Source organism: Grus americana, chromosome 1, assembly GCF_028858705.1.
Source record: "Grus americana isolate bGruAme1 chromosome 1, bGruAme1.mat, whole genome shotgun sequence".
Lineage (NCBI taxonomy): Eukaryota > Metazoa > Chordata > Aves > Gruiformes > Gruidae > Grus > Grus americana.
Window position 1 is genome coordinate 1,398,315 of NC_072852.1, and position 25,161 is coordinate 1,423,475.

General features: G+C 58.7%; 3 protein-coding genes across 5 annotated transcripts in view; all 3 read left to right on the plus strand.

Annotated features, from left to right (window-relative positions):
- Positions 1-1,342: 1,342 nt before the first annotated feature.
- Positions 1,343-5,160, plus strand: TSPAN33 (tetraspanin 33). 3 transcript variants are annotated; one of them, XM_054839837.1, is made up of 8 exons: positions 1,343-1,579; positions 2,159-2,216; positions 2,433-2,560; positions 2,661-2,735; positions 2,842-2,937; positions 3,321-3,449; positions 3,919-4,080; positions 4,292-5,160. In XM_054839837.1, exons 1-8 carry the CDS (start codon positions 1,475-1,477, stop codon positions 4,391-4,393), a joined length of 855 nt encoding a protein of 284 aa, XP_054695812.1. In that variant the 5' UTR covers positions 1,343-1,474; the 3' UTR covers positions 4,394-5,160. The 3 variants fall into 3 exon arrangements, with proteins under 3 accessions (XP_054695812.1, XP_054695822.1, XP_054695832.1); XM_054839847.1 differs by having other exon boundaries at positions 2,697-2,735; XM_054839857.1 differs by lacking the exon at positions 3,321-3,449.
- A 2,469-nt stretch (positions 5,161-7,629) lies between these two features.
- SMO (smoothened, frizzled class receptor) lies at positions 7,630-14,543 on the plus strand. The gene is made up of 12 exons (XM_054813344.1): positions 7,630-7,919; positions 8,950-9,155; positions 9,357-9,566; positions 9,646-9,818; positions 10,001-10,220; positions 10,325-10,448; positions 10,533-10,625; positions 10,840-10,948; positions 11,172-11,357; positions 11,716-11,864; positions 11,957-12,091; positions 12,251-14,543. The coding sequence occupies exons 1-12, from the start codon at positions 7,661-7,663 to the stop codon at positions 12,790-12,792; spliced, it is 2,406 nt and encodes an 801-aa protein (XP_054669319.1). The 5' UTR covers positions 7,630-7,660; the 3' UTR covers positions 12,793-14,543.
- A 5,638-nt stretch (positions 14,544-20,181) lies between these two features.
- Positions 20,182-25,161, plus strand: part of AHCYL2 (adenosylhomocysteinase like 2) — a 109,266-nt gene continuing 104,286 nt past the window's right edge. Inside the window, exon 1 of the mRNA XM_054823358.1 lies at positions 20,182-20,664. Coding sequence (XP_054679333.1) covers positions 20,245-20,664 — 420 coding nt within the window. The 5' untranslated portion in view covers positions 20,182-20,244. The remainder of the gene's footprint in view (positions 20,665-25,161) is intronic.

A 25,161-nucleotide genomic window follows, 5' to 3' on the forward strand; every position in this document is an offset into this window, starting at 1 on the left:
ACACGTAGATCCGATGGGTGGACGTATAGATCCGACGGGTGAACACGTAGATCTGATGGGCGGACGTACAGGTCTGACAGACGGATGTGTAGAGCCGACGGGAGGACGGTGCATCCATGGACCAGCACGGGCACCTTCTTCTTCGTCGCCGGGGCAGAGGCACTTCTGCGGGGACCAGGGAGCTCGGGGTTCCCCGGACACCCCCGCGCATCACCCGTGGCGTTTTCGGGGCCCCGGGGGCTTCTTCCGGCAGCGCCCAAAGCAGCAAACGCCTCCCCGGGGCCAGGGGGGTGGTGGCTCCTCAGTGACCCCGAAAGCAAGAAGGGGATTTTTTTTTTTTTTTTAAATTTTATTTTATTTTAAATTTTTTGTTTCTTTTTTGTTTCGGTTCCTCTGCCCGAAGCTCTCGGCTGCCTCTGGGAAGGGTCGTGCCAGCGCCGGCAACCGCTCGCCGTGGCTTTCCAGCCTTGGTGAGCCCTGGCATGATCGATAATTAATAATAACTATAATAATAAATATAATTGGAGGCTTGGGTGCCAATGGGGAAGGGACCCGCTGCTTCTTCCCGTCCCGCGATGAGCCTGTAATTAACGCAAATGAAGGGAGAAAACGGAGCGTGGAGGGGATGGAGGAAGGATCCCCCCTCCTCCTCCCAGCCGGCTTTGGGGGGGGGTCCCGCTGGACGCCCCCCCCCCCCCAAAAAAAAGGCAAATATGGAGAAATTCACCAAAATGTCACATTTTTTCGACGCCGATTTTAGCAACCGAGAGGGGAATTGCCGGGGTTCTGGGCTCCACTTCCCTGTCGCTGCGTCAGCACTGCCTGTTTTGGGGCGATTTCTGCAAATTTGAGGTCAGAGATTTGGCCGCACCGTTTCAGGGAACCCCCCAAATCAGAAATCAATTAAAATTATAAATGATAATTATAACATGTAACTATCCCCCGCCCCAGGGCCGGGGGTGTGCGGGGCAGGGCCAGCACGATTCGGGCAGTTTTGAGGGGGTTGCGGGGTCATCCAGGAGGGATTCGGGACCGAGCTGGCTCGTGGCGCGGTGGACGAGCCGGGGGCGCTGGCCCTTTAAGGCGGAGGGGGCGCTGGCCCTTTAAGGCGGAGGGGGCGCTGGCCCTTTAAGGCGGAGGGGGCGCTGGCCCTTTAAGGCGGAGGGGGCGCTGGCCCTTTAAGGCCGGGGGAGCCGCGAACAGGTGCGGCGGCGACACACCGCGCTCCGGGGGAGGAAACGGCGGAGGCTGAGCGACGGGGCGATTCACCAATAGGAAGGCAGAGTGAGATAGACGGGCCAATGAGCGGGGGGGAGATGGGAAGAGGGCGGGCGCTGCCCGGTTCAGCTGTGCTCACCCCGGGGGGGTGCGAAGTGGGGTTTGTTGTGATCGGCTCGGCTCGGAGCCGTTCGGCCTGGTTTGGTTGGGCTCTCGGCTCGGCTCGGCTCGGTTCGGTTCGGTTCGGTCCGGGGCAATGGCGAGGCGGGCGGCGGGCGGCGGCGGGTCCCACGGGGACGATTTCTCCTTCGTGAGCCCGGTGGTGAAGTACGTGCTGTTCTTCTTCAACATGCTCTTCTGGGTGAGTGCCCATCCCCGGACCCCTCCGTCCCCGGGGACCCCCCCATCCCCGGACCCCCCCTTATGGCTGGGGGGGCTGGGCTCCCCCATCCCCCGAGGGTTTTTGGGGTCCCCCTTGCTCACGGTAGGACCCGTGGGTACCCCCGCGGTGGCTGCCCTCCCCCCCCCCCCAACCTGTTGCTTTCCCCCACCCCAAACCCACCCTTTGGTGCCACAGCCCTTTCTTTTTTTTTTAATTTTTTTTGGGGGGGGATTTTTTTTTATATTTGGGGATTTTTTTTTATGTTTTTGGGGTTTTTTTTGGAGGGTTGGGATTTTTTGAAGGGATGTTTCCGTGTTTGAAATCACATTTTTGAGGAAGTTTCTCGCTTTGACAAACTACGTCCCCGGGTCACGGGGGACCAGTGAGGAAGGGCTGGTGGGGACGGGGCGGGGGGGGGAAGGTGAGCAGGGGAAACTGAGGCAGCGGGTCCAGCTCTGCCCCCCCTGACTCCACGGGGGCTGCGGCCAGGACCCCCCAGTGCAGGAGGGTGGTGGTGGTGGCTGGGGGGGCTCACGACCCCCCTGTCCTGCTCTGCAGATGATCTCGATGGTGATGGTGGCGGTGGGGGTCTACGCCCGGCTGCTGAAGCACGCAGGTGAGGTTGGGGGGTCTGGGGGAACACACAGCGAGGATCCTCGGTGCCCACCCGCTGCCCGGCCGGGGCAGAGCGGGGCCGATCTGGAGCTGGCACCGTGGTGGGGGTGCCTGTCCGACGGCGGGGGCTGCCGTGTCCCCGGGGCAGCGGGTTGTGGGACCCCGGGGGACCTGGGGCAGCGGGCGGGGGGCTGCCGGTGACGGGTCCCTGCGGCAGAGGCGGCGATGGCCTGCTTGGCGGTGGACCCCGCCATCCTGCTCGTCGTGGTCGGCGTCCTCACCTTCCTCATCACCTTCTGCGGCTGCGTCGGCTCCCTGCGGGAGAACATCTGCCTGCTGCAGACGGTGAGTCCCCGGGGACGGCGGGTCCCTCCCATGGTGCCCCCGCCAGACCTCGGCATCTCTCTCGTGGCCCCCCCCACCATCATCTTCCTCTTGCCCGCAGTTCTCTGTCTGCCTGACCATCGTCTTCCTCCTGCAGCTGGCAGCTGGCGTGCTGGGCTTCGTCTTCTCCGATAAGGTACCGCTGGGGAGGGGGGAGCAGCGGCGAGGGGGGGCTGGATGACCCCGAGCCTGTCCCCGTTGGGTGACGACCTTGCCGATGTCCCCCCGTGCCCACCCCGCAGGCACGTGGGAAGGTCAGCGAGATCATCAACGGTGCCATCGTGCATTACCGGGATGACCTGGACCTGCAGAACCTCATTGACTTTGGGCAGAAGGAGGTGTGTGGCGGGGGGGTGGCGGGGGGCCGCGATCTCCCTCCGATGGACAAGGACCCGTCCCCATTTGTGGGTCAGGCTTAAATCCGTGGGGTCCCCCAGGCCAAGGATGTTGGGTGGCCCCTCCGGGAGGATTTGACGTTTGTGGTGAAGCCCTGGCTGGGGAGAGCTGGATGAAAAGTGGGGGGAGGACCCCCCTTTGAGTGTCTCTGTTGGAGCCTGTGTTTACGTAGGGCCTATCAAAACTGGGAGCAGACCGCTCATCCCTAAAGACAGCGGCGATGGGGCAGGCTGGATTTAGGCGGGCTCTGTCCTGTGCCCCGTTGTCCTCCCACGGTGGGGCCGGGGTCCCCTCCCCACTGAGTGCCCCGTGCCCTTCCCCACAGTTCAGCTGCTGCGGGGGCGTCTCCTACAAGGACTGGTCCCAGAACATGTACTTCAACTGCACCGCCGCCAACCCCAGCCGGGAGCGGTGCTCCGTGCCTTTCTCCTGCTGCCTGCAGGATGCCGGTGAGGTGAGGATGGCATCCTCGGGGGACCCTAGGTGTCCTTGGGGGACCCCAGCTCCACACCTCCCCTCCCATCCCTTGGGGCTGTGCTGAGCCTGGAACCCACCACCAGCAACGTATGGGACCCCATACTGCCCTCCGGGTTTGGGGACCCCCAGGCTGGGGATGCCGTGGTGGGGTCGGGGTGAATTGCCCCTGTGTGGGGGAGCTTTTTGCAGGCAAGCAGGGGCCCCGCCAACCCTGCGTCCCCCCAGGTATTGTCCCTTTTGGGGTCTGGGGGTGCTTGGGGAGCCCAGCGCTGGAGAGATGGGGCTGGGGATGCACCAAGGGTGGAGGGAGGGGACACCCCGACTGGCACCGGGGCGAAGGCAGAGCTCGCTGTTGCCCCGCAGCTGCCCCCCAAGAGGCAGGGACCTGCCCTCCAGCCTGGTGCATTTTGTCCCCAGCCCCTCTGTGTCCCGTCCCCCCCTCCCAGGCCGTCATCAACACCATGTGCGGGCAGGGCATGCAGGACTTGAGCTACCTGGAGGCCAGCGCCTTCATCTACACCAACGGCTGCATCGACAAGCTGGTCAACTGGATCCACAGCAACCTCTTCCTGTTGGGGGGCATCGCCCTGGGGCTGGCCGTCCCCCAGGTACCAGGGGTCCCCTCCGGGGAACAAGGGACCATCCTGCAGCTCCGCTTTGCTTGTCGGGTCGTTTGGGAGTTGCCTTAACGATGTGTCTAATTGCAACTCTGGGGAGTCGGGGCAGGGTTTGGGGTGGGGGGAGCGGTGCAAATGTGGGGTACGTCCTCGCCTTGTAGGACAGCGGGGTGATCCCTCCTGTCTTCCTCCTCTCCTGCAGCTGGTGGGCATCCTGCTGGCTCAGATCCTCATCAACCAGATCAGAGACCAGATCAAGCTGCAGCTCTACAACCAGCAGCACCAGGCAGACCCCTGGTACTGAGCCCCGGCGCATCGCAGCGGTGCCGGCATCCGTCCCCACGGTGCAGCGGTGGCTCAGGGAGCCAGGATCTTACTGCTGATTTTCCAAACCCCGGATCCGTAGGAAGAGCTGAAGGGGCTTTGCCGGAGAAGAGGGAGGTTGGAGCGGGCTGTGGACACTTGGATCTGTGCGTGGTGGCCACTGTGCTGTGGAGAGGGATGCGTGGGGATGCTGGGGACTCCGTGGCTTCGGCGGCCGGTGCGAGAGCAGGTGCCAGGCTTTGCCAGAACATGCCATATGCTGCTGTGCCGTGCTGGGGGACCGAACCGGCCCCGATGAACTGCTGCGTCTGTCTGTCCGTCCGTTTGTCCATCCTGGGGGACGGAGAGCTGGTGCGCAGGTTGCACACGAAGCGGGTTTGCACTCGGACATGCTTCCCATCTCTTGTGCTGCAGGTGGGCGTCTGTCCGTCCATCCACCCTCTCCTGATGGGCGCGCCGAGCTGCCCTCACCCGAGGCAAGGCTGGCTCCGGGCATGGGGACGTCCCCGCTGTCGATGGGTGCTGCAGACCCCGTCGGTGCCCCACCAAGGGCTTTGCTCGCTGGATATCCTGCCCAGGGCTGACCCACGGGGGTGGGGGTCCTCTCTCTGCCCTGGGGGGGCTCGAACCACTCCACAGGGTGCTGAGTCCCGTGCAGAGGAGGGGACAGGTGCTGTCCTGCATCCCCTCTTGTGGGGCCGGTGCTGTTTCCCTTTGCTTTCATGGAGAATAAAGAGAGATGAGGCTGGACCCTGCGATTTCTGCCACGCTGTGCAGGGGGGCTGCTCGGTCACTGGAGGGGGGACACACACAACACGGTGACTCTAGGGGATGGCTCGATGGGGACAGGGTGGAGGCCAGCCCCTTCCCGTGCATTGCCCCCATCATCTCAACAGGGGGGTCGGCCCCAAAACACGGGGGGAGAAGGGGGCAAGGGGCAGCACAGCCAGCTAGCAGAGAGCAGAGAACCCCCCCAGCAAGGAAAGCGCGGAGGGATGCTTGCTGCCCTGCTCCGAGGGGTGACGTTGGGTGGGGGGGGACACCTGAATTCCCCCCTCCTCTGCCCCAGGGAAGAGCCTGCAAAATTTTGGGGTGTCATGAGCTGGGGGGGGGCTGCTGCTGCCCCCCAGCATTGTGAGCCCTGGCCTTGCCACTGCTCTTCAGAGCTGTTGCAAACCGTGGGTGGAGGTTTTTTTATTTTTTTAAATATATTTTTAGGTTTTTTTCCTTCTCCTCGGGCTGGGTGGTCCCCCTGCGCCGCCCTGCCGCGGAGGGAGTCGGGATGCGGCCCAGCGCCCAGCCCTTTGTGTGCGGCTGGGAGGCACCGAGGCAGGCTGGGGCTCGGCCGCGCCACCGGGTCCGTGCCCCTCTGCTACCTCCCTGTGCCGGTTTTTGGCCACCCTGTATCGTCCCCCTCCGGCTTTTGGCCAGGGTGGCACAGCTTGGGGACCGAGGTGGCCACACTGGCCCCATCCTGCCCCAGCGTCAGCCACGGGCCAGCTCCCGGCTGCCCGCGGTCCCCTCCAGCATCCCCAGCTGGGTGCTCAGGGAAAACTACCCCAAAACTGCCCCCTCGTGCCCAAAAGAGTGACTTTTTCCCTCAAAAATGAGAGAGATTGCTCCCCCCAAAAAGAGCAACTTCTGAAAGTCATCGTCCCCCAAAAGCAACTGTTCTCTCCAAAAAAGCAGTTTCTCTTTCCTCAAAAAGCAACCTCACCCCCCTCCAAATGTGACTCCTCGCCCAAAAGAGCCATTTCTGCCCCCGAAAGCGATCACTCTCCCGAAGGACACCTCCCCCTGAAAAGTGATTTCTCCCCCCAAATCACTTTTCTCCCCAAAACTTCGCCAAAGAGCTACTTCTCCCCAAAAAAGGTCTCTCCCAAAAGTGTCTGCTCTCCAAAAGTGGCTCCTCCCCACAAAAGTGACCAAAAATCAACTTTTCTCCCTTCAAAAGTGACTTTTGTCCCCCCCCCAAGTGACTCCTCCTCCCCCAAAACTAACTTTTCTCCTCAAAAAACTTTTCTATCCAAAAAGCAACTTTTTTCCCCCCAAAAGTGACTTTTGTCCCCCAAAAGTGATTTCTCCACCGCCAAAAGTAACTTCTGCCTCAAAAAGAAGTGACTGCTTCCCAAAAAAGTGACTTTTGTCCTCTTAACACTGACTTCTCTTCCCCCAAAAGTAACTTCCCCCTACCAAAGTGACTTTGGTCCCCAAAAGAAAACTTTTATCTCCCAATAAAGTGCCTTTTGTCCCCCAAAAGTGGCTTTTCACCTCCAAAGGCAACTTTTCTCCTCCAAAAAGTGACTTCTCCCCAAAAAGTAACTTCCCCCCCCCGAAAGGTGATGCTTCTCCCCCAAAAGCAACTTTTCCTCAAAAAAACCCTTCTCCACCCAAAAGGCAACTTTTCCCCTCAAAAGTAACTGTTTGCTCCCCAAACCAACTTTTATTCTCCCCAGACCAACTTGTCTCCCTCAAAAAGGCAACTTTCCCCCCTCCAAACCAACTTCCCCCTCCAAAAACTGCCTCCTCTCTCCCCCCAAATCCAACTTATCTCCTCCAAAACCCCTCTCTGCTCCAAAAACTTCACTCCTCCTCCTTCCAAAGCAACATTTCCCCCTCCAAAAGCGACTTCTCCCTCCCCAAAACCAACTTTCCTCTCACAAACCCCAATAATTACCCCCCCAAAACCAACTTTCCCCTCACAAATCCCAACATTTCCCCCCCCAAAACAACTTTTCCCTTCATAACCCCCACCATTTTCCGCCAAAAAACAACTTTTCTCCTCACAAAGCCCAACATTTCCCCCCCAAACCAACTTTTCCCCTCACAAACCTCACCGTTTCCCAACCAAAAAACAACTTTCCCTCCCCGCTCCAGCAGCCCCCTCCTCGGGACAACCCTCTTCCCTCCTCCCTGAGCGCGATCTACCTCCGCAAACCCCCACTTTCCTCCTCAAAAACTCGTCCCCTCCCTTCCCGCTCTAAAAAAAAGTAACTTTTTCCTCACAAAAAGCCACTTTTCTCCTCAAAAGCGGACTGCCCCCCCCCTTTCCCGCCGCGCCGCCTCTCCTCAGCCCGCCCCGGCGGGGGGCGCGAGGCCGTGGCGGGCCGGGCCGGGCCGCGCTGAGGGAGGAGGAGGAGGAGGAGGAGGAGCGGCCCCGCTCCGCTCCCGGCGAGCTCAACAAAGGGCGTCGGGGCATGGCGGGGGCCGGGGCCGGGCCGCCCGCCTAGCGCCGGTGCGGGCCGGGATGGCGGCGCAGGGCGGCGGGTGGCGGTGGGCGCTGGTGCTGGGTATGGCGCTGGTGTTGGGCGGCCGCCGTTGCCCCGCCGCCCCGTTCCTCAACGCTTCGGCCGTTCCCGAGCGCTGCCGCCGCCCCGCGTCCTGCGAACGGCTCCGTTACGGTGCCTGCCTGGGTTCGGCGCTCCCCTACGCCGCCACCTCCACGTTGTTGGCCGCCGACTCCGCCTCGCAGGAGGAGGCTCACGGAAAGCTCCTGCTCTGGTCCGGTACGGACGGACGGGGGGGAGGGCGTTGGGGGGCTCCAAGCCGCCGGCCCAGCGCGGTATAGCGAGGGGGGACACACGACAGGAGTCTGAGAAAGGCCCGGGACGGGCCCGGGGTGTGGGGGGGGCGGTGTAGTGGGGGCTGGGGGTGGGCACACGGTGGGGACAGTATAGGGGGGGCTTGGGTAGAGTGTGGAGGGAAGCAGTATAGCAGGGGACAGGAGATGGGTGCAGTATAGAGAGGAGCAGTATAGCAGGGGCCTGGGGTGGTTACAGTATAGAGGGGAGCAGTAAGTAGGGGACAGGAGGTGGGTACAGTATAGAGAGGGAGCAGTATAGTGGAGGACAGGGGATGGGTGCAGTATAGAGGGCAGCAGTATAGCAGGGGCCCAGTGGTGGGTACAGATAGAGGGGAGCAGTATAGCAGGGGACTGGGGATGGGCACAGTATAGCAGGGGGCCTGGGTACAGTATAGAGGGGAGCAGTATAGCAGGGGACTGGGTGCAGTATAGGGGGGTAGACATAGGAGACCAGGGATGGGTACAGTATAGAGGGGAGCAGTATAGTGGGAGACAGGGTACAGTATAGAAGGGGTCTGGAGTTGGGTACAGTATAGAGGGGGAGCAGTATAGCAGGGGACAGGATGGGTACAGTATAAATAGCTGTATAGCAGGGGAGCAGGGATAGGTGTAGTATAGCAGGAGGCCTGGGACTGGGTACAGTACGGGGAGGGAGCAGTATAGCAGGGAGCAATATAGCAGAGAACCATGGATGGGTGCAGTATAGAGGGAGGGCAGTATAGCAGGGGACCAGGACTGAGCCCCATATGGCAGGGGAGCAGTATAGCAGGGGTCTGGGCACAGACACGGTGCCCTGGAGTGTTGTTGGGGGAGGTCCGGGTGCTGCATCTACCGAGCTGACAGGGTGGATGGTGCCGGTGCTCCCTGCCACCGCAGCTGGCAACTGTCCTGTCCCGTGTCCCTGTGGGGCCGTGGGGCAGGGGGTCACAGGGGTGATGGCGCTGTCCCCGCAGGCCTGCGCAACGCCCCGCGCTGCTGGGACGTCATCCAGCCCCTGCTCTGCGCCGTCTACATGCCCAAGTGCGAGGATGGCCAGGTGGAGCTGCCCAGCCAGACCCTCTGCCAGGCCACCCGGGCGCCCTGCACCATCGTGGAGCGTGAGCGCGGCTGGCCCGACTTCCTCAAGTGCACGCCCGACCGATTCCCCGAGGGATGCCCGGTACGGGGGGTGGGAGGACACGGGGGGACACACCCCACCGCGCTGCCATGGGCTCCAAATCCCCACGGGGCAGTGGGAACGGGGAAACACCGGCTGACCCCAGCCCTCTGTAGGGGACCGATGTCCACCCCGGCAGCCCAGCCTTCGCCGTGGGGGTGCCGCCTCCTCCTCCTCCTCACGGCCTCGTTTCTCCTCTGGCAGAATGAGGTGCAGAACATCAAGTTCAACAGCTCGGGGCAGTGTGAGGCGCCGCTGGTGCGGACAGACAACCCCAAGAGCTGGTACGAGGATGTAGAGGGTTGCGGCATCCAGTGCCAGAACCCGCTCTTCACTGAGAAGGAGCACCGCGAGATGCACGTCTACATTGCTGCCTTCAGCTCTGTCACCATCTTCTGCACCTTCTTCACCCTGGTGAGACGTGGGGGGACACAGGGAGGTGTCCCTAAAAGTGGACTGGGCACCAAGCTGTCCCTTTCTCCTTCCCCGCTAGGCCACGTTTGTCGCCGACTGGAGGAACTCCAACCGGTACCCCGCCGTCATCCTCTTCTACGTCAACGCCTGCTTCTTTGTGGGCAGCATCGGCTGGTTGGCGCAGTTCATGGATGGCGCTCGTGACGAGATCGTGTGCCGGGCCGACGGCACCATGCGGCTGGGGGAACCCACGTACGTGTCACCTTCGTCCCCATCCCACCACGGCCACGTGCCAAGAGATGCCCCGAGACCAAGGAGGGCTCTTGGGGTTTCCTGGCCTCTTGGGAGCATGGAGAACGCTCCGCTCTTGGGGCAGGAGAGACCCCCTTCCTCGTGGAGGTTGGTGACCCTCCTGTCTCACCTCCCCCCCGTAGCTCCAACGAGACGCTCTCCTGCGTCATCATCTTTGTCATCGTTTACTATTCCCTGATGTCGGGCGTCATCTGGTTCGTCATGCTGACCTACGCCTGGCACACCTCCTTCAAGGCGCTGGGCACCACCTACCAGCCGCTGCTGGGCAAGACCTCCTACTTCCACCTCATCACCTGGTCCATCCCCTTCGTCCTCACCGTGGCCATCCTGGCCGTGGCGCAGGTAACGGGACCGTGATCCCGTGTCCTGGTGGTTCCCTGCCAGGGTGACCTGCGTGGGGAGGGGTGGCCACAGCCAACTGATCCCGCTGTCCCCATCTCTGCCAGGTGGACGGTGACTCCGTCAGCGGCATCTGCTTCGTGGGGTACAAGAACTACCACTACCGAGCTGGCTTCGTCCTGGCACCCATCGGGCTCGTCCTCATCGTGGGGGGTTATTTCCTCATCCGGGGTAGGTGTGGGCTCACCCTGGTGTGGGGACGGGGGCACCGTGGATGTCCCCCACCACCCTGACCATCTTGTCCCTCCACTGCAGGGGTCATGACGCTCTTCTCCATTAAAAGCAACCACCCCGGGCTGCTGAGCGAGAAGGCAGCCAGCAAGATCAACGAGACCATGCTGCGGCTGGGTAAGCGGGGCTCCGTCGGCACCGTTTCCATCGGAATTTGAGTGGGAACAGGGATGTTTTGTCCCCTGAACCCAGGCAGCCCCATCCCACCTTCCCAGGGGTGGCTGCAGTGGGGGACAAAGCTGTAGTGACAGTGGCACGGTCCCGGTGCAGCGTCTTTGTCCCAGTGTCACTGGGGTCCAGCTAAACCAGGGATGTCCTGCTTCTCTTCTAGGCATCTTTGGCTTCTTGGCCTTCGGCTTCGTCTTCATCACTTTTGGCTGCCACTTCTATGACTTCTTCAACCAGGCGGAGTGGGAGCGCAGCTTTCGGGAATACGTCCTGTGAGTGGGACGGGGACAGGGACGGGAGGGCAAGCGGGACGCTGGTGGCATCCCAGCACCTCGTGTTTAGCGGGAGGATGTTGCAGATTGCAGACCCCCGTGTCCCCCACCGGCCCTGCCACCACATCTCCGCTCTGCAGAGCTGTGGGGACTCAGCCCCATTGTGGGGCGTCATTGAGTGTCCCCCTCCTTAGGGCCACTGTCCTGCCGTCTGTCCCCACAGGTGCGAGGCCAACGTGACCATCGCCACGCAGACCAACAAGCCCATCCCGGACTGCGAGATCAAGAACCGGCCGAGCCTGCTGGTGGAGAAAATCAACCTCTTTGCCATGTTCGGTACCGGCGTCTCCATGAGCACCTGGGTCTGGACCAAGGCCACCCTGCTCATCTGGAAGCGTACCTGGTGCAGGTGGGACCCCGAGGATGTCTCCCCAGCTCCCTGTGGCCCTTCCTGCCCCATCCAACGTCCTGAGATGTTGGAGGTCATCCCCAAACTCTTGTCCATCAGCGCAATGAGTTGTGGGCTCACAGCAGACGGCGGTTCAGGAACGGGGTGGCCTCTCCCGCTTCGCAAGTGTCTCGCGTCCTGTTCATGTCCCATCCCCAGGGGACCCATCCAACGCGGTCCCCAGCCCTTGGTGTCCCTGTCCTGAGTGGGAGAGGGAAGATGGGGAGGGTCCCCATGCCCCCAGCTGCGATGCCTGGGGTTGTGTGTCCCCTCTGCTTGGGCCACCCCGTGTCCCTGCTCTGACCCGCCATGTCCCCAGGCTGACAGGGCAGAGTGACGACCAGCCCAAGAGGATCAAGAAGAGCAAGATGATCGCAAAGGCCTTCTCCAAGCGCAAGGAGCTGCTGCGCGACCCAGGACAGGAGTTGTCCTTCAGCATGCACACCGTCTCGCACGACGGCCCCGTGGGTACGTGCCCGTGGGAGGAGGCCGCCTCGGCAGCACCCCGGGGTCCCCACTGTCCCCCCGCCTTGACCAGGGCTCCCTCGTTGTCCTTGCAGCTGGTTTAGCGTTTGACATCAATGAGCCGTCGGCCGACGTGTCCTCGGCGTGGGCCCAGCACGTCACCAAGATGGTGGCCAGGAGAGGGGCCATCCTGCCCCAGGACATCTCCGTGACGCCCGTGGCAACGCCTGGCAAGTCCTTGGGGACCTCGTGGGGCGTCTCTGGGGGGATGAGCTGGGCTGAGGGGTGGTGGGGACGTGCAAGGAGGCAGAGCCGGGGGGGCTGGGGCTGGTGGGAGTGCGCAGAGCAGGATGCGGCCACTCTCACCCACCCTGTCCTGCATCCTGCAGTGCCGCCGGAGGAGAGGGCCAGCCTTTGGGTCGTGGAAGCCGACGTCTCCCCTGAGCTGCAGAAGCGTAGCAGCCGCAAGAAGAAGCGGAGGAAGAAGAAGAAGGAGGTGTGCCCAGGCCCTGAGCGCTGCCTGGGGGGTTCCGCAGCCCCCCCGGCCCCCAGCACCGTCCCTCGCCTGCCCCGGCTGCCCCCCCAGCCCTGCCTGGTCGCCTTCGCCCCTGATGTCCTTCCGGGGCTCCCACCTGGCCAGCCTGAAGCTGCCTTCACTGGGGGGCCGTGGGACAGCCACCGCAGAGCCAACGTCTTCCACCTCATCAGCAACCCCTTCTGCCCTGAGAGCGGGTCCCCGGACGAGGAGAGCCCCGGCCCCAGCAGCGGGCGCTGGCAGCACAACGGGGGTCCGCTCTGGACCCCCGACCCCGGCACCCTGCCCCGCAGCGGGGGGCCGAGGACTCAGGGCCGACGGGCCGGCTTGGCCCCCATCCACTCTCGGACCAACCTGGTGGATGCGGAGCTGCTGGACGCCGATTCGGACTTTTGAGCCCAGCGGGACGTTGCGAGGGGACGGGGACACCGGGGATGAGACCCGAAGCCTTGTCCAGCACGGGCAGCCTGGAGGGGACACCGAAGCCCACCCCGTCCTGCTGGGGCCAGTCTCGAGCATCCCTCCGGCCCAGCCACGGCTGATTTCTCCCCTCTGAGGATGGCATTTCTTCCCCCATCGCCCGGACAGACTTGATGAACATCCCAGCATGGCAAGACGCCGGCAGAAGGGTTTTGGGGTCCCCCCCCGGCATCACTGGGAGAAGAGAAATGGAGTGTCAGTGGAACAGACCCCACCCAGGTCCTGCAGGGATTTAAGGACAAGGGGGACACTGCCTTTGCCACCGACGGGGACAGCGGTACCAGGCAGCAGGGTAGATTTTGGTGAGCTTTGTCCCGCGTCCCGGGGTGCTGGGACCCACCGACACCCCTCACTCGCCCTCTGCCCCTGCCCACGGCTAGATGGTACGTAGAGCTTACAAACACTTGTGCCAATAGTTTTTTATTTTTTATTTTTTTAATCTTTGTATAATACACCGAGACATGACAGCCGGGCACGGCCTCCGCTCGGGTGCTGCGGTCGAGAGCGGGATGAGCTTGAACCCCCTCACGGGGTGGCAGCAGCATCCCTGGGGTGCGCCCATTTTTCTGGGTGTACCCTTATTTCTTCAGGGGTCCCAAAGTGCCTTCCAGCTCCCCAGAGAGCTGAACCAGACCCGAAACAGAGGGTCCCTGGTCACGGGAGATGGGAAGCTGCGTTGGGGTGCATGGGGGCACTCCCCAAGCCACGATGCAAGAAAACAAATGAAACTTTAAAGTCTTGGGGCGCGCGAGGCGAGCCAGGGTCGCCTTTACTGTCCGGGTGTGCCAACCCCCTGAGCAAAGCCTTTTATTTTTTTTTTTTAAGAAAAAAAAGCCCCAAGTTACAGCAAACCTGGCCGAGCCCTGAGGTAGGAGGACTCCAGTCTCTGCTGGTGTTTTGTATCTGTCCATTATCCCTGTACGTGTCTTTATTAAATCCTGGTAGGCTCCTGGCTTTCTCGCTATCCCGGTGACCTCCACGGGTTAAGTTTTGCTGTGTTTAAGGAAAACCCTCCTGTATCAGTATTAAATTTGCCAAGTTTCCATTGCCAGCGGCTGCCCCGGGCTCTTTGAGGAGGTATCGAATGTGGGGAAACGTCGTGGGGTTTTGTCCTTTCTCCTAAAAGGGCTCCAACTCCTTTTAAAAACTGCTTTAAAAACTGCTTTTAATGGCTTTAAAACCCCCGTCCCGGCCGTTTTGCCTGCAGAAGACACACGTGAGGGGCTGGAAATGTCTGTGGGTGCTATGGGGACTGTTTGGGGGGACACTCACCAGGGTTTGGCAGCAAAGTGGGGGGGGCCCTTTGCCAGCAGATGGCACTACGGGCTTAAATATCCCCAAACCCACAGCTGGGTGGCCCCAGTTTTGGGGTGCTGCTGGGTGCCTCGGGGGCTGGGCAGTGGGCTACGCGGACGGTGCTTTTGGGGACGGACGGTGCTTTTGGAAAGTGTCCTTTTTTATTTCGCGCGGGAGTGAGGTATCTGGGTGCTGGGTTATCTGGGAGACCAGGTGCCCCTCTGAAATTTGGGTGGGGGAAATTGCGTTTTCCTGATGGTTTTTGGCGAGTGGGATGGGCTGAACCTGCTCCGTTGTGTCGCAGGGCTCTGCGCTGGGGTGGGTGCAGCAGGAAGATGAGTAAAGGCTGGCTCGTGTAGGGCGAAACGAAATGTTTCTGTTTATTTTATTTTTGTGGGCTTTTTTTCTCTTTATTTTATATTTGTGGGCTTTTTTAAAAAAGAAAAATGGATTGAAACAGCTGCTCCTAAATGATACTTTGTTTTGAAACAAAAAACTAAAATATTTAATTTTGGAAATGACAGGAGCCATCCTGACCCTGTCACATCCCCTACGTTTTCCCCCAGGCAACAAAATAACCCCTTGATTTGGCACATGGGGACAAAGCAGCATTTTTTTTAAGGAAGAAAAAAGCATTTGTCATGAGAAACACCCCACCTTCCTCACAAGGGGCTCAAAAGATGGAACCAGCTCTTTGCTCTAGTGGGGAAAAATGAGAAGTGACCACCAACCCCCACCATTTAAATGGTTATGATTAAAACATCCTGGTTTAAAAGGGACGAAACATCCGTCACGGGACAAACTCAGTGCAACTTCTCCCACGGGCTCTACCCAGAGCACTGGGCTGGAGCACCCAGCATTCCCACCCAAAAGCGGCCGGTGGTCCTGCTTACCACTGCACGTGCTCGTGGTGTCATACGCGGGGTCAGGTTCTGCACGGGAATAAGAATTAGAACTAAGAATTAGAATTAAGAATTAGAACTAAGAATAAGAAGGGAGGGAGGTGCCTTTGCCTTGCCTCTCCCACCATTTTTGCCCCAGGGGATTTTCCTCTTGCTGCGGGACGGGGAAGGGTAGCGCAGCGGCTGCCAGCCACCACCGTGGGTTTCCCCACCCGATGCCGCTTGCAGGGAAACCACAGCCAGGAAACCACTAATGTGAGCAGTGAAAGCTGCGCGGTTGCCCACAGCAGCGACCTGGGACCAGGGAAGGGACCGGAGACCCCCGGGGTGGCCGAGCCAGCTCCCACGGAGGAGATGCCTCCCCCAGGGCAGTTTTATTAGGGCCAGGGACAAGGCTGGACCAGCGTCCCCTCCATCCTCAGCACCCTCACGCTGGGGTTCGGGACGCTCCTGCTCCCCGTCCCCTGAACCTTCCCCCAAAAGCATCTTCTCCCTCCGACTCCTTCAGCATGGGGGAAGGTTACTGGCGAGTTTGAAGGACCCGAGGGACAAATCTCCTCCCTTCGGTTGACCCAGGCATCACCCACTCAGCTCCTTGGCTGGCAAAACCCAATTAATTTCCCCAGCTGTACATCGAGTATCCTCAGGAAAGAAAGGGAAGAGCTCAAATGGTCACACGTAAATAACATCCTCTTATTTATTATTCTTTTCCCTTTCGGCGAGGAGCAATATTTCAGGCTCCACTTTACATTACAAAGGAGTGAAGAGCCCTTCCTCTTCCCCCTGCCTGCCCTCCCATTGTAAAACAGCTTTAATATCTTCCAGTTATTATTTTAAGCTGATTTCCTAAGGAAACGAGGCTCCTACGATTACATGCCTATGCATGTGTCTGTCTGTCAGGCATTCCCCCCCGGCACGGTACTCAGCTCTGCTGGGCAGAGAAGCTGCAGACTTGCAGGTAAAAATTGTAAAGATTGCGTGAAAATCGAGCGCAGGGAGAGGAATTCCACGCACACGCGCGCCCCCATCCCGCTGGTCTGCGTTTAAGTGGTTTTGGGAACACCCCCGAGAGCGTTCATCTGGGCGAGGCAGGGAGGTTTCAAGGAATCTGGATAATATTCGCTATGAATGCGTTTAACCATTCGCCCCCGGGGACAAGTGTCGGCGCTATCTGGCCATCTGGTTGCCTTTGCCGTAATTAAATGAATGAAGACTACGATAACGCAGGCCGGTCGCAGGGACGCTGCCAGAACGAATCAATAGCTGCAGTAAAATCGGATTGCTCGTATCAAATGTCCAAATGCCATTAGGCAGGGATAGGCTGAATCATCTTAAATTCCTGTCTGTAGTACAGGAGGTGCAATTAGAAGAGCTAATATTATGGGGTGGTATCGACTTCTAGTTTGGGATTATATATATCTCGGCAAGATGACTGCTCTGTCTGTCTGTTGGCTTACAGTAGGGTATTAGAGTCTTAGAGAATTGAAAAACTTCCATATAAATCGGGGGGTTTTTTCCTCTCTCTTTTCTTCGTGTCTGGAAGGCTCCAGCCTTTGTAGCAGTGCTGGATCACCGCGTGCCGCGGGGCTGTACGGGAGCCGTACCGTCCCCGTTAAGAGGCTTGGCTGCTCCGAACTGGGATCGGGGAGGCAAAGAGGCTCCACACCAAGCAGTCCTGCCCCGTGTCACTAACCCCAGCACGCACGTGCTGCTGGCTCAATTTTCCAGCACTGGTTTTAGGACTGAACGTCACAGGAACGGGCAAATCCAGACCGTGAAAGCAGCTGGGGCTCTGCTGACCCAGTAACCAGCCCAGTCTCCTCCCAGGCAGGCGCCTGCCACTGCTGTCCGTTCCCCATGGCACGGTGTGGCCAGATGGAGGATTTCAGGGCAATATGGCAATTCACGAGCCGAACGGCTCGGCCGCGCTCGATTTTACAGCTGTTGTGGTGGAGAAAAAAAAGGGTTTTCTTTCTTTGTGCGAGATCAAAGCGTGAGTGTCTGCACCAGGGCGCACCCGCGTCTGCCTGGGTTTTCCTCCATCCTTCCCTCTCTGGTTATCGCGTACCAGGGAAGCGAAGAGGACAAAGACAACTCCAAAATGTCTGACATCGGTGTCTAATCTTGCTCTTCCCTCACCTTTGGGCTACGATATATTCCATTTGGGGGTCTATGTCTGCCAGTTCCCAGGCAGCGCAGGCAGCTGCCTGTGCCCTGCCTCTGCTCCATGCTGCGTGGTCCCTTCAAAGCAGGGTCCTGCACACCAGGCACGGCCGGCAGCTCTGCAGGCGTTGCGGGCTGGGTCCAGCTTGGTTCCACCATGCACGGCATGCCCATCCCCGGCCCGTCCAGGGAAGAGATATTTCCACACCAGCAGGTCAGGCAGAGGCGAAACAGGCTGGAGACCACAGCTGAGCCTGCCCTGACAGCTCTGGGAGAGCCTGCAGCTATTTTACTCCTTTTCTGCCTTAATTTTGTTGTTTGTGGTCATCAGTGGTACGAGAAACCAAGCTATCTCCTGTGCAGATCTACATGCAGCCACAGCTCTGCAGGGAAGGACTCTCGCCTTGCCGAGGCTGCTTTCTCCCACGTCTTTCAGGCCTGGCTCCCCGTCTCCCGTCCCTCTTGCCGTCTTCTGCGCACGGGGAAGGAGCTTCTCTCGTAGGCACCGCTGGCGCTGCTCTCACAGAGCCCCGATTGTTCGAACCGCTCAATCCTCCCTAACCAAACAGCCTCTCCCTTCCTCTCCTGATATCCGTTGTTTTTTCCAGATAAATCGTCAAGTACGGCCTAGTATATTGCTCCGGTTGTGCGGACGGTTTGCTGGATCTCTGGCAGCTGCGATATCGCCTATTTGTTCAGCGGGCGAGCAGTGGTTTGCGCCCTGATGTGCCCCAATTAGCACTGGGGTGTTTGGGCACACTGAGATTAGTGTGACTTTTTTTTTCCCAGGAAAATGCCACCCCAGTCGGTATCTCCATTTGGGGACTGCCCTCTCAAAGAGGCGAGCAGAGCGAGTGCGGTGCAGATCACACGCTGAACCAGGTGGGCGATGCACGGCTGGGGTGCGGGTGGCGCAAAGGACCAAACTCAGGGTCAGGATTTTGCCCCAGCAGCGGATTCCCCCAGGTCAGGCGTGTGCAAAACAACCCGGCGTTGTGGGTTTTGGTTTTTTTTTTGTTGGACTGTGGGATCCAAGGCACCAGGAGATTTCTGCCCCAGGCATCATGCTGCTGAGCGAGGCTCCAGGTCAGCACAAGCCCCACTCTGCAGCAGAACCGCGGTGCTGCAGGAGCTGGGGCTTTGCATGGAGCCTGCTCTTGTCTTACGGCTGCAAGAAACGTGCAACATATATCGAAGGGGAGGGATATTCATCTGCTACAACTTCAAATCCCTCCCACAGCAGCTTTCAAAGAGTTTTGTTTTCAAAGGCCCCTTCTGAGACTGAAATCTGCCCTGAGACCGAGCTTTCTGATCCTAGGGAGGGACAGAAATGCGCTGTGAAACCCGCACGCAGATTCCGATTTCACTTCAGTAAGGAAATAGCATTAGTTCAATGAAGTTGGGACTTGTCCCCGGCACTTTCCACGTACAAAGTAATGCGCTTCTTTTCCTTTAACTTCAAACCCTCACACATTCCTCTCGTCATCCTCCCTGCTGCCTCTGGTACAGCATTGCCTTCGGAGCCCATTAAATGCTTTACAGCCCTTTCTCTCCTCACCTCCGTCCTAGGCATTTTCCAGTCCGACTGCCACCCTTGCATATAACGAAACCGTTTTTCCTCCCATCCCCAGTGAGGTTTTTACCAACGCAGCATGTCATCAGCTGCTGACCAGGTTCTTCCTCTCCAAGCATGAAATTCTCCCTCAGCTTCTCAGATTTTGCTGCCCCCTCCCACCCCCCCCCGATTGCTCCTCTGCCTCTTGATTTTGGGGGGGTGTTCTGTGGGCTCCTCCTCTCCTCCCACTGCGCCTCATCTCGCAGCCAGCTCATCCCAAACACCGAGCTCGCCCAGGGCTTGCGAGTGACTCAAACGTATCGGGCTGCGGGTGTTAATTGGGGAATCAGAAACTCTCTCGATCACAGCAATCTTGCCGGTTCTTTTGTTCTGCACGTTTCTAATTTCTGGTGGGTTCTGAAACTCCACTCCAGCTTGCAGTATTTAATTCCTCCCCACTTTCCAGGCTCCTCTGCATCCCTCCTGCTTGGCTGATCGCATCCCCTTTGGCATCAAGAAGCTGTCCTTTTGCTTCCAACCGGCCCAACGTGTCGGGGACAACCTCCCGTCCCTCAAACGAGCCGGGAACGTTTTGCTCTGCGAAACACACGGGCTTCGGTCCTTGGCTTGCGCCCAGAGCTACCGCGTTAATCCTAATAATGATTAAAAACCCAAACAAGGATGCGTTTGAATTCACCTTCCCTAAGAGAGGAGCTTTCCTGAAGAACTGGAGAGGAACGCGGCTCGTTACTGGGTTTTGTTTGCGGGAAGGCCCCTGAGGAAGGCTGACCCACAAAGGGGCTCTGTGGCTCGCAAATCTGGCAGGACAGCAAGTTTCCGGCTCGCCGACGTCGCGCTCGCCGTGCCAGAACATCTCGGCTCCTCGTTTTCAAGGGTTTTGCTCGTGGTGGAGGAGCAGGCCCGGGAGAGCAGCCTGGCACAGGCCCTTGTGCTGCGGGGGGGGGGTGCTCAAGAGGCCGGGACCGGTGGCACGGAGACCGGCACCGGCTCAAACACACAAAAATCCGCTAAAACATGGAAAAAATCCCGAACTTCTCCACAGGGAGGGGGGGGGGTCGAGCGTTGCACCGGGTGGCCCCAAAGGACGTGAGGGCCGCTGGAGGCCCCGCAGCCGGGCGAGGCTCTGGCCGGCCCTGACGGGGCTGCGCCTCCCGCTGCCGCCATTCCGCGCCTCTGCCCCGCGCGGGCGACAGCGGCGGGACGGCGGCGGGGTTCCCGCCGGACTACATTTCCCAGGCGCCCCCGCGCCGCGCCGCGGGTAGGCGGGGCTCGGCGGGGCGGCGCGGAGGCTGCCGGGAATTGTAGTCGCGGCGGGGCGGCGGGCGGGGCGGGGCGGCGGGCGGGAGGACTGCACGTCCCGGCATGCCCCGCGGGCGGTGAGGGGGCGGGCGGTCCCTGAGGGAGCCGGAGGCGGCGGCAGCAGCGGCGGCGATGTCGGTGCAGGTGGCAGCCCCCGCCGTGGAGCTGAAGGAGCTGAGCGGCCCCATGGATAAGGCGGCGGGGCCGACGTGTGAGCCGGTGACCGCTCACCCTCCCGGGCACGGCATGGCCGCGGCCCCCTGTCCTCTGCCGACCGCCGAACGTGAGGCGGCCCCGGCCCCGGCGTCCTCCTCCTGCGGCGGCGAGCGGCCTCCGCTGAGCGGCTGCCCCGGGCTGTCCGCTGCCGCCGGGCTGCCTCCGGGCGCCGCCAAGGTGCCGCAGGCTTCGGCTATGAAGCGGAGCGACCCGCACCACCCCCAGCACCGGCACCGCGACGGCGGCGACAGCAGCAGCAGCGGCGGCGGCGCCGCGGCCGAGGCGCTCGTCAGCCCCGACGGCACCGTCACCGAGGCGCCGCGCACCGTCAAGAAGGTAACGGGGAAGGGGAGGGACGGGACCGGGGGGAGAGCACCCGCCCCCGGCCGGGGGGACTTCCCCCTCACGGCTTTGTGCGGGGACCCCCGGGGCACCCCCGGGACGCGCACCCCCACACGCACACCGGGGAGGGGGAACTGGCCCGGTGCTTGGGGACGCGGCGGTGCCTCCCTCCGGGAAGGGACCGGCCCGGCGGGGGGGGTGTCCCCGGTGCGTGTGTGTGGGGTGTCGGGGTGCTCCCGTGGCCGTGGGGGTGCTCCCGTGCCGTGGCTGCATTCTGGGGACACACTTCTCTGGGGGCGTGGGGTCCTGTCTGCTCCTCGCGTGGGATGCACACACAAGCAGTATGGATATGCCCACGGGTGAGTGTGAGCAGCGTGATCCTGCCCTGGGTGTCCGTGTCAGCTGTACGTGTGCCTGCAGGTGTGTGTGCCTTGTAGGGTATGTGCTTGCTTACACACTCACGTCTGCCAAGGAGCGTAGGTACATGCTGGGTGTATGTGTACACACCACGCTCCTGCACACCCGGGTGGGGGGGTGTTTGTGGGAAAAGTACGTGCCAGGTACGCGAGCTCCTGGGTGTGTGAGAGTTCACATTGGGTTCACGTCCCTGGGGTTATCTGCTTGGAAATACGGATATGCATCAGATAAAAATGTACAGAGAGATGCCTGTCCCATCAGTATGGGAGGAATACTCAGGCGTACCCAGTGTGCACGCTGGATGTACACACCCGCACACACCCAAGGGTGGGTTCTGCACGGGCTGCCCCATCCTCAGGGCTGCCCCTGTCCTGGCGCTTGCCCGTCGCAGTGTATGGATGCATGCTGGGAACACGTGGAACACGTGTGCGTTGGGCGTGGGCCTATGGGTGTGGCAGGTACACACCAGCCCCTTGAACCGTGCCTGTGCTGTGAGCACGTGCCCAAGTGTGCGTCTGCCCCCTGGGTGTGCTACGTGCACTGCTACGTCAGCTCTAGATGTGTATGGCGTTTAGGTGTACATACCCCCCGAGGTATGTATGCACATACTGGAGCTGGCTATGCGTGTGTTTGCAACCACTTTTGTACTTCCCCGTGAACACGCAGGCATAGCCATAGGTGTACATCCGCTTGTGTCTATATGAACTCATACACGTGGAGGTAAGTACACAGATGTGGATGTGCACGCTTACATAATGTACTAGTGCGTATACAAACATACATATAGATGCGTACACGCGTATAGGTGTCCATATGCTATAGCTATATGCATGTGTGACACATACCTGCACGTGCAGGGGAATTATACCTGCAAGTTCATACGGTTAGATACCTATAGGGATGTAAACAGGTGCACACACGTGTACGCACACGGGTGTGCATACACATGTCTGTAGCTGCACAGACACTGACAGAGATAGGTATATACGCACTAAGGCATATGTGCTCTCCTTGGGTGCCTACGTATGGGCGCAGAGCGGCACCTTTGTGCACATAGGCACCCGTTTGCCGCGTGCTCAGGCATGCGTTTGTACCTTTGCACATCTGCCCACACCCAGCTGTACAGATGTAGACATCCTTATAGACACAAATGCTTTCAGACATGCACAGACAGCCCCGTGTCTGTCATGTATAGACATCCCCGTGCCTTTGCGTACGCAGATTATGCATATACCGATGTCCACCTATAGATGCACCTAAGTCCACTCTCTGACCCGTTCATGTAGATACATCCGTGTGTGTCCAGCTCCTCAGGAGGAAGCACCCGTGGCCGTAGATACTCCCTGTAGTGGGGAGGCACGTGTACTCTCCTGTCCTCCATGGATGGCTGTAGAGAAACACACATTTTCCACAGAGATTCCTGAGTAGGAGCAACCCGAGTTGTTGGTGCCTGGCACTCTTCCCTTCAGAAATCACAGAAGTTCTCCCCCCATGATGCAAGAATCTTTTGGGGAATGTAGGGGAAGAAGTGTCCCTGTCATAAGGGGAACGTCCCTACTCATGAAACTTTGGGGTGAAGACTCCATCTATGTATTGATGGACTTCCACCCTCTTTCATTGTTGCTCTAGTACTTGCTCTCCCTTCAGAAGGCCCAGGGTGAGGGAGTTTGTCTCCATAACCGTGATCTCCTCCTGTGTGGCTTCCCTGAAACTGGAGCCTCTCCTAGAGGCTCTGTGGGAAGGAGCACATCCCACTAAGGCAAGGTCTGCCCATGAAGAGTCTGGATGAAGGGCTCCTTCATCCCCCTTAGAAACCTGTCAGTTCGTCAGTAAAGGACTTTTTGGTTTTTTTCCACTAAGATTGTGACTTCCAGTGTCTGGAACCCTCTCCATTTGATATCCTAATCCCATCTCTCTATACCTCAGGGTATCCATATTTCTCCTCAAGCGTGCTTAATACTTCTAATACTTCTAAACTCCTCCCTTAGCCCTCTTTTTTTTTTTTTTTTTTGTTAAACAACAAAAAGGGGTTTCTCTTGCTCCCCCCCAAAGTCCAGCTCTTGCCTGGTGAGAGGAGCACAGTGTTAGACTACGCATTTGCATCGCTAAGTCTAGGAGGGAAGGACTGAATTGACGGTGGGCGAGGGGCTCGTTATCTGAAACAGCTTGAAGGAATCTGATATCGCTCTCCCTGGATGCTCCTAATAGCAGCAGAGGATGCCAGGAGAAACCTGGATGCGGGAGGAACAGCCAGCAAGCTTACGGAGCAGCGCAGCTCCCCAGCTGGCTCCCTTTGCTTTGGGTGATGAGTTTGTTTAGGAGCTGACAATCTGTCTGGTTGCTAAAGGAAGCGAGATGTGTTGATGGAGGGTATCTGGGAGTACATACTGTTCCTTCTCTTTCTTTTCCCCCGTACTGTTGCTTTCCAGTGACTTGAGAGGTTGTTAGGCATTTCATTTACCAGATTTACAAATCCAGAGTCCTTTCTGCCGTTTCTTAGGAAGCCGTGTTATTTAAATAAAACACCAGATCTGCTAGCCATAAAATTGTTCCCGGTCCTGTGACTGAAAAATTGGGCACGCAGAGCTGAAGCATCTGTTGAAAGAAGGTTTAGTACAAAAGTAAGTCTAAAGCAGATGAATTTTTTTTTTTTAAGTCAAATCCAACACAACTTTGCTTTAGTACCTGAAGTAAAAGTCTATTTAAAATGTATAAGCAAGATCGCATCAAATTCATAGTGAAACCAAGTAAACTGTAGTTTTAGTGTTTGCTGGGCAAAAAAATCTCTGTAGATTTTCTTGACTGGTTTATATATTAAAAGTACTGGGTTTTTTTCTTTTTTTTTCTTTCCTTGGAATTGTAACACGTGTTAAGTAATGTGTGAGCTAATGTTTATTTCATAGTTCTAACACAAGCACAGAGTTCCCAGTAAAGAGCTGTGACTGTTCTTTCACCTAATATCACTCTCATTTTAAAACTCTTGTTACATTGGCTTAGTATTTTACTTATGCCTGTCTGCCTTTAGATGGGCCAATTAATATTTTATCATGATAAAGTGGGGACCGTGCATGTGCCCACACTGGCGAGTGGTAACAACTTTGCAAGTTTGTATTTTTATTTATTTAGGCGATTGCTTGATTTTGTTGTAATATTCTAGCTGATATATAGTCGTGATCCCGCAGTCTTGCACACCTGCTCGCACAAGAAATGATGGCACTCCTGCAAACCCAGAAGTCAAAGTCAAGTACACCGGGCTTGTCTTCGTGACACCTGCAGAGGTGGTTCCCATCAGGTCTAGGTGAAGATCTCTGTTGTCACGTTTTTGTTCTCTTTGGATTCTTGCTGTAGATGCGTGCTCTCAAGAAATGGCTAGAAGACCTCATTTCTGAGATGACGTTGGACTTGACTCTTGCAGCTAACTCTGACTAATGGATGTGGCCGAGACCTTTACGTGCATCTACGCAGGTAGATTTAGCCGACCCCTGCTTGTTTGGCGCTGCTTCAGAGCTGGTTGCCTCGGGGAAGGGCTGGTGAGTGGGTCTTGGAGCTGTGTCTGAGGCGTGGGCTGATAGCCTGAGCTTCAAGGCTGGTCTAGATCTTCTCCTGCCTCTGACTGCGTGTCCTGACCTTCTCCCCTTCCCCTCCTGCTAGGTTCTCACGTGGCTCCAAGATGAGGCAGTTCAGGGAGCTCAAACAGCATAGAGTCCCCTGCTTTAAGTTGGGTTAGTTTTCTGTTGGCACGATTCCCTCCAACGTGGGGTCAAGGAAGAGCCGGAAATGGTGCAGGAGAAGTGACACGAGCAGGTTGGTGGAGATGGGAGGGATGGAAAGGCCTCTCCGGGCAGCAGCTGGATGCCGAATTGGCTCGGTTGTCGTGCGAGTCTAGGTGACGGGGTGCTGGCGGCAGCTGGCTGGGGTGACTCAGGAGATGCGTGGTTTGTTCTGCCATCCCCGCTCCCAGAGCGGGGTGAGCCACGGGCTTGAGTAACAGTTTCTGCTGTCCCGGGCTAAACTTATCCGTGGATGTGAGTCAAGGCTCTGAGTCAAATGAATTGTTTACAGTTTTAGATTTGA